Source organism: Rhincodon typus, chromosome 41 (assembly GCF_021869965.1).
Source record: "Rhincodon typus isolate 14 chromosome 41, sRhiTyp1.1, whole genome shotgun sequence".
Lineage (NCBI taxonomy): Eukaryota > Metazoa > Chordata > Chondrichthyes > Orectolobiformes > Rhincodontidae > Rhincodon > Rhincodon typus.
The window spans coordinates 4,503,706-4,509,962 of NC_063372.1; the positions used below are offsets into that span (position 1 = coordinate 4,503,706).

The window sequence follows — 6,257 nt, forward strand, 5'->3', positions numbered from 1 at the left end:
CTGAAACAAATAGGGAGAGAGGGGGAGGCGGATAGAAGATGGATAGAGGAGAAGATAGGTGGAGAGGGACAGACAGGTCAAAGAGGCGGGGTTGGAGCCAGTAAAGGTGAGTCCCCACCTCTTTGACCTGTCTGTCTCCTCTCCACCTATTTTCTCCTTTATTCATCTTCTATCGCCTCCCCCTCTCTCCCTATTTATTTCAGAACACCCTTCCCCTTCCCCATTTCTGAAGAAGGGTCTAGGCCCGAAACATCAGCCTTCCTGCTCCTCTGATGCTGCTTGGCCTGCTGTGTTCATCCAGCTCTACACCTTGTTATCTCAGATTCTCCAGCATCTGCAGTTCCTACTATCTCACTCATACACACACGTGTTCTCTCTCACACATGCACACACACACTCTCACACACAGTCACACACTCCCTATCATATATGTATTCTCTCACACATAGAATCTCTACAGTGTGGAAGCAGGCCATTCAGCCCATACCGACCATCCAAACAGCATCCCACACAGACCCACCCCTCTATCGCACATTTCCCATGGCTAACCCACCGAACCTGCACATCCCCGGTCACCATGGGCAATTTAGCATGGCCATATCTTGCATATCATGCATATCTTTGGACTGTGGGAGGAAACTGGAGCACCCAGAGGAAACCCACGCATACATGGGGAGAATGTGCAAACTCCACACAGACGGTTGCCTGAGGATGGAATCAAATCCAGGTCTTTGGCGCTGTGAGTCAACAGTACTAACTACTGAGCCACCATGCCACCCTAATACACAAACACTCTCTCAAACTCATACACACACTCACTCTCTCCCTCTCTCTCTCACACACACACACACTCTCAAGCACACACACACACTCTCTCTCTCTCTCATACACACTATCTCATACACTCTCTCTCACATACATGCACTCTCACACAGTCTCTCTCGCACACACTCACAAACACGCACACACTCACAGACACACATTCACAAACACACACATACTCTCAGACACACACTCAGAGACACAAACTCACAGACACAGACACACTCAGAGACACAGACACACACTCAGAGAAACACACACAGTCTCTCATACACCCTCTCTCACACACACATGCACACACTTTCACACTCACATACGCACAGCAGTGCACTGGAAAAACTTTGGTTTGGCAGAATTTTAAATATATCACTTTGGTCTGTTTTGGCTGTGTTGCCAAGAATGGACAGCGCTCCCACTAAGATGTCGTTTAAAAAGGCAATTGGGGCCTGATGTAAATCACACAACCCCAAAGTGTACATTACTAAGGCCCATTGCCTGAATCAGGTAGATGTTTAGCCACTCAGCGCTAGGCGCCTTTATAAATCAGAGCAACTGAAGCATCATCCCTAGTCAGACTCTAAGTGCTATACAGACAGTTATCACATTCATCAGGGAGCTCAAGTTAAAGCTGTGGGCTAAATCTTACCAGAATTTGGCAAAGTATAATTTTTGGCAAGTTTCATGGTGGATTTCTCTCCGCACACCCTGGCTTTCTCATAATACACCACCAAACTTGCCACATTATTTGTGGACCACATAGCTATGGTGCCCCTCTCATCGTATTCTCCCGCTCATCACAGGCAGAAGTACTGACCACTGCTGGGATCTCCCTGGATTTCTGCCACCTGCACTACCTTTAAAACCCAACCGTGCACTGGGTCAGGGGCTGGCACTCTGCAGCTGCCCTCCATGGTTCCTGTCAATTGCCCCAGGCATGTTGGGCAGAAGGTAATTGTCACCTCACTTTGCTGACAGGGACCTGGAGGTTCTGGTGGATGGGGGGAGGGGGAGGGCACGCGGTCACTGCTCATGGAGTGCGCCCTGAAGTGGAGGCCTGGAGGAGCAAGCAGTGATTTGGAGTCAGCAGGTTACTGCTCTGACTTCCATGTCAGGAGTTGCCTCCATCTACTTTCTATCCTGAGGGTGGGAGAATGGGAAGCTGCATATCAATGAGGCCAGGTGATGTCATAATGAAATGTTAATGTATGCTAATCTACGTAAATCAGCCTCTCGCCGCTCACTGACGAGAATCACATCACACTGTTCAACACTCCATTGGAACCTTTTGCCTTTGACATCAATAAGCCCCTCACTGGCCATCTCAAACAATTTTCTTAACTTTCTTGCCAATGACCACATCATTCAGTGCCTGGGAAAATTCCACCCACTTATGTTTTTCTAAAATTTTTTGCTGAATTTGGAGCTCATTGATATGATTCAGCACTGGAAAACGCAGCCCTTTTTAACTGAGTGCCAGCATCAACGGCTCTTTGATGAGGTATAGTGCAAGCTGTACATAAAATCTGCCACACAGCACCCACACTGCTTTATCTCAGGAATATGAAAACAGAACCACTCGCACCAACCATATCTCAGTGGTTCAAGTCAATTAGTGTTGGGTTCTGGGTGATTTAACGCTGTGGGCCTGCAGCTACTAGGAGTTGTGTTTAAGACTGCCTGAATCATTTCAAAGTGGACATCTATATTTAACAAGGAAATTACACTGTCAACTCATTAAATTCAGGTTCCAAGGTGGAAGGACAGTGTGACATACCTCTGTACCTCAACCACTGGGGCCAGATTTTTAATCCTGCCCAGACCACAGGGTACAATCTTTTGTGGAGTCACATCACATGGTATAATTATTGATTTCTAGATACTTTCATAATTACCAGATAGTCGTATATGTAAATTTTCCAGATATGTTTGAATGGCGTGACACTGCTATACAAGTTACCTACCTGCTGTGGCTCCATATTCTCTGAACGGATGAAAAGTTCAGGTAAAACAGATAAACAATCTGTGGAACAATAGCCAACAGCCGGGTTCAAGCTCCTTTGCTCTGGAACATTTTCCAAATCACTACCTGAGTACTGTCTTTCCTGAAAGAGACAATTTGATCTTAAAATTACACCCCCCTCACCCAGGATGTGCTGAGGAGTACTCATAGTTGGCTGTTCCCATGAACTCCTATCTACATTAAAGTTGAAAGGGCATCTGCAGTCATCATACAAGTTGCTCAGAGAGTCACTAACACTTTCATCAGTTGGAGTTGGAGGTTCTGGTTGATGAACAGTATGCAAGTGGTGCAATTTCTCTGGTTCACTGATTAAAAAGTTGTATTCACCACTCCTTGGAAGAAATCTGATGTCAAGTTTGGAACAGTAGTCAAGCTCCTTGCCATGCTTTCTGTCCACCATAATGTCTTGAGAATCAGTAGGAACACTGCAGGCAGCTACCTGGAGGTCTTTCTGCTTCTGTGGTTTGAGGAAGGGTCCTTCAGATTGGTCTGGCTTCCCAGCATCTGTGCACTGTATTGGTACAGTGAAAGGCCTATCTGAAAGAAAGCAAGAAGAATAATCATGAGAAAACAGAAAGATTTTGACGGAAATGTATTTTTCATCTTGAGACATTTTTATAGAGGATATGGAAACAGAAAATGGAACTACACAGAATTTCAGTCAGAGTCTGAGGTTGACAGATAGATTATAATTCACTACGTGGCCATTGGGCAATTAGCTTATGTTGAGCCATGGGTCCACAAATGCTAGACACCCTTAGAAAACTAGAACTACGAGGCACAGACTCAAAATAAGGGGGAGCAGATTTAGGACTGAGTTGAAGAGGAACTTCTTCACCCAAGGGGTTGTGAATCTGTGGAATTCCCTGCCCAGTGAAGCAATTGAGATTTCCTCATTGAATGTTTTTAAGACAAAGATTGATAGATTTTTGAACAGTAAAGGAATTAAGGGTTATGGTGAGTGGGCAGTTAAGTGGAGATGAATTCACGAAAAGATCAGCCATGATCTTATTGAATAGCAGAGCAGGCTCGATGGGCAAGTTGGCCTACTCCTGCTCTTATTTCTTATGTTCTTAAGTTCTTATATCTTGCTGAAGTCAGCATTATTCATGCATGAGACTTGCTGATGGGTTCAGTGGGGGCATTGCTGCCAAACTTAATTCTGTCCACATTCAGTGGGGATTGTTGCATGATGTTCAAGACCAATTTTCCCTCTGAAACCCAGGGTAAATGTAGCTAATTGTGACCTACCCTCCACCACCACCATTTAGCTGAGTTCAGCTTTCTTGGCACAGCCGGGGAACAAAATCTGGGATCTTCTTGATCACTGGATAAATTTATCTCTTGCATTCACAATCCATGCCAATATATGAATCGGAGTGCTCCAAGGGTTTTGGTGACACGAGCCACATTATAGTGGTTCGGCAGCTCAACAACGTCATTAGATGCAAGCTGAAGTGCAAGCATGAGAAGCCTGACTACTTCTTTGGTGTTAACACTGGAATTCTGACAGTTTGATAAAAATAAGAACCAACATCAGATGATAAGTGCTCATTATCAGTACTTGTAACCATGGGAGCAGCACCAGTGTAAATACATCAACACATATATTCACAATATAACTGTACGTACAGAAAAATATTGCATTTATAAAGCACCTCTAATGAACACAGGATGTCATAAAGTAATGCAAGCCAATATATTTCATTTGAAGTGTTGTTATGAAGGTTAACGCAGCAGCTAATTTGTGCATAGCAAGATCTCACAAACAGTAAACAAATGAATGTCCAATTTACCTGTGTTGAGTGTGTCGACTGAGGGGAGAATGTTGGCTCAAGGCATTGGACAAATCCCCTGTTATGGGGTCTGGGCCATGGTTTAATCAAGGGAATCAGAAACAAGTGGGCAAACCTTCCAATTAGAACTTAGGGGACCCGAGGGGCAACTTTTTCACACAGAGTGTGGTGCATGTATGAAATGAGCTGCCAGAAGAAGTGGTGGAGGCTGGTACAATTACAACATTTAAAAGGCATCTATATGGGTACATGAATAGGAAGAGTTGAGAAGGATATGGGCCAAATATTGGCAAATGGGACAAGATGAATTTAGGATATCTAGTTGGCATGGACGAGTTGGGCTGAAGGGTCTGTTTCCATGTTGTACAATTCTATGACCATGACTTCAAGGTGAATCCAGGAGGCATATTTTCACACTAAGATGGTCAGCATTCTCTTCTGCTGTGGGTGATGGGTCAATCAAAACTTTCCAAGAAATACATTGATAATTTTGCTTTGAATAAGGGAGGTCAGGAGGTAAATAGAATGAGATGCAGATCGACAATGGTCTAATTGAACAGCAGAATATTTCTGAAGGGATGAATGGCCTCCTGCTGTTCCTCCATTCCTCAATGAAAGCTAGTTCTGAAAGGAAAAATAAGCTTTCCTGTTAAGCGGTAGCCCTGTCATGTTAATCCTTCCACAATTCTTGATTTATTTCATCATTGCTCACTTTGATGAGAAAGAGTCATTACATAAAACACAGAACCTACCGATATAATATTATAAGTGCTGTATGGTCTTCCTTTAAATCTCGTATCAATTCCAGTGTCCCTTCACCTTTCGTGCCACACTTTATTGATAACATCTCTTGTCAAATGAAAAAAACAATGTACATCTTCCACCTCACCAATGGCGGATGGGAAACTTGCCAGGCTAGATTGAAGAAGTTGCTGTTACTCACCAGTAGTCATTTCTCTTTTTTCAGTCAACTCCTTAATAATCTCTGCCTGCCTCTCACACACAGTTTTCAACCGTTTAAACTCCTGGTACAGTAGTTCAAATGTTTCTTCCATCTCCCTAAAACTAGTGGAAAGCAAGAGTTCAAATGTTAACCATGTTAATATCACTTTGTAATGTCAGTTGATAAGTTGAGTCTGAACCACGAGACTATCTAGTTTTCATTTCATTGAAGGAGCCAGATTACTCTGGTCCATGCAAAGCGTTGTCCCCAGAAATCAATTGATAAACCAACACACTAATTTGGGTACAGAACAGGAAAATCCCAAGTTTAGTTGTTGGTGTGTGCTGTATTTACTGATCCTACCCAGGACAGGAATGCATGTGAGACAACGAGCCTCAGTATCTCCAGGCTAGGCAAGGGTGCGGAAATTGGAGATTTGAGTAAAGAGACTTGTCTCTGATAAATTAAGAACATTGAAAACCTTGGAATCATTTGAGAACCAACTGGTGTCGCAAAATAAACGATTCAGGTTATTCCAGACCAATGAAGTAACATTAGTCAAACGGCCTCCTGTAACTTTAATTGTATTGTGAAGTCTCCACTTCCAAGGGAAGTTTTGTTTTATTACACTGTAGAAGATACAAAACACATCAAAAGAATAGAAATTACTGGAAAA

At 43.4% G+C, this 6,257-nt stretch overlaps 1 protein-coding gene across 1 annotated transcript in view; it reads right to left on the bottom strand.

Annotated features, from left to right (window-relative positions):
- The window catches only part of LOC125487416, a 6,232-nt gene extending 539 nt beyond the window's left edge, over positions 1 to 5,693 (bottom strand). Inside the window, exons 1-2 of the mRNA XM_048618848.1 lie at positions 5,582 to 5,693; positions 2,784 to 3,379 (exon numbers count right to left, since the gene is read on the bottom strand). Coding sequence (XP_048474805.1) covers positions 2,784 to 3,379; positions 5,582 to 5,693 — 708 coding nt within the window. The remainder of the gene's footprint in view (positions 1 to 2,783; positions 3,380 to 5,581) is intronic.
- Between the last annotated feature and the right edge of the window lie 564 nt (positions 5,694 to 6,257).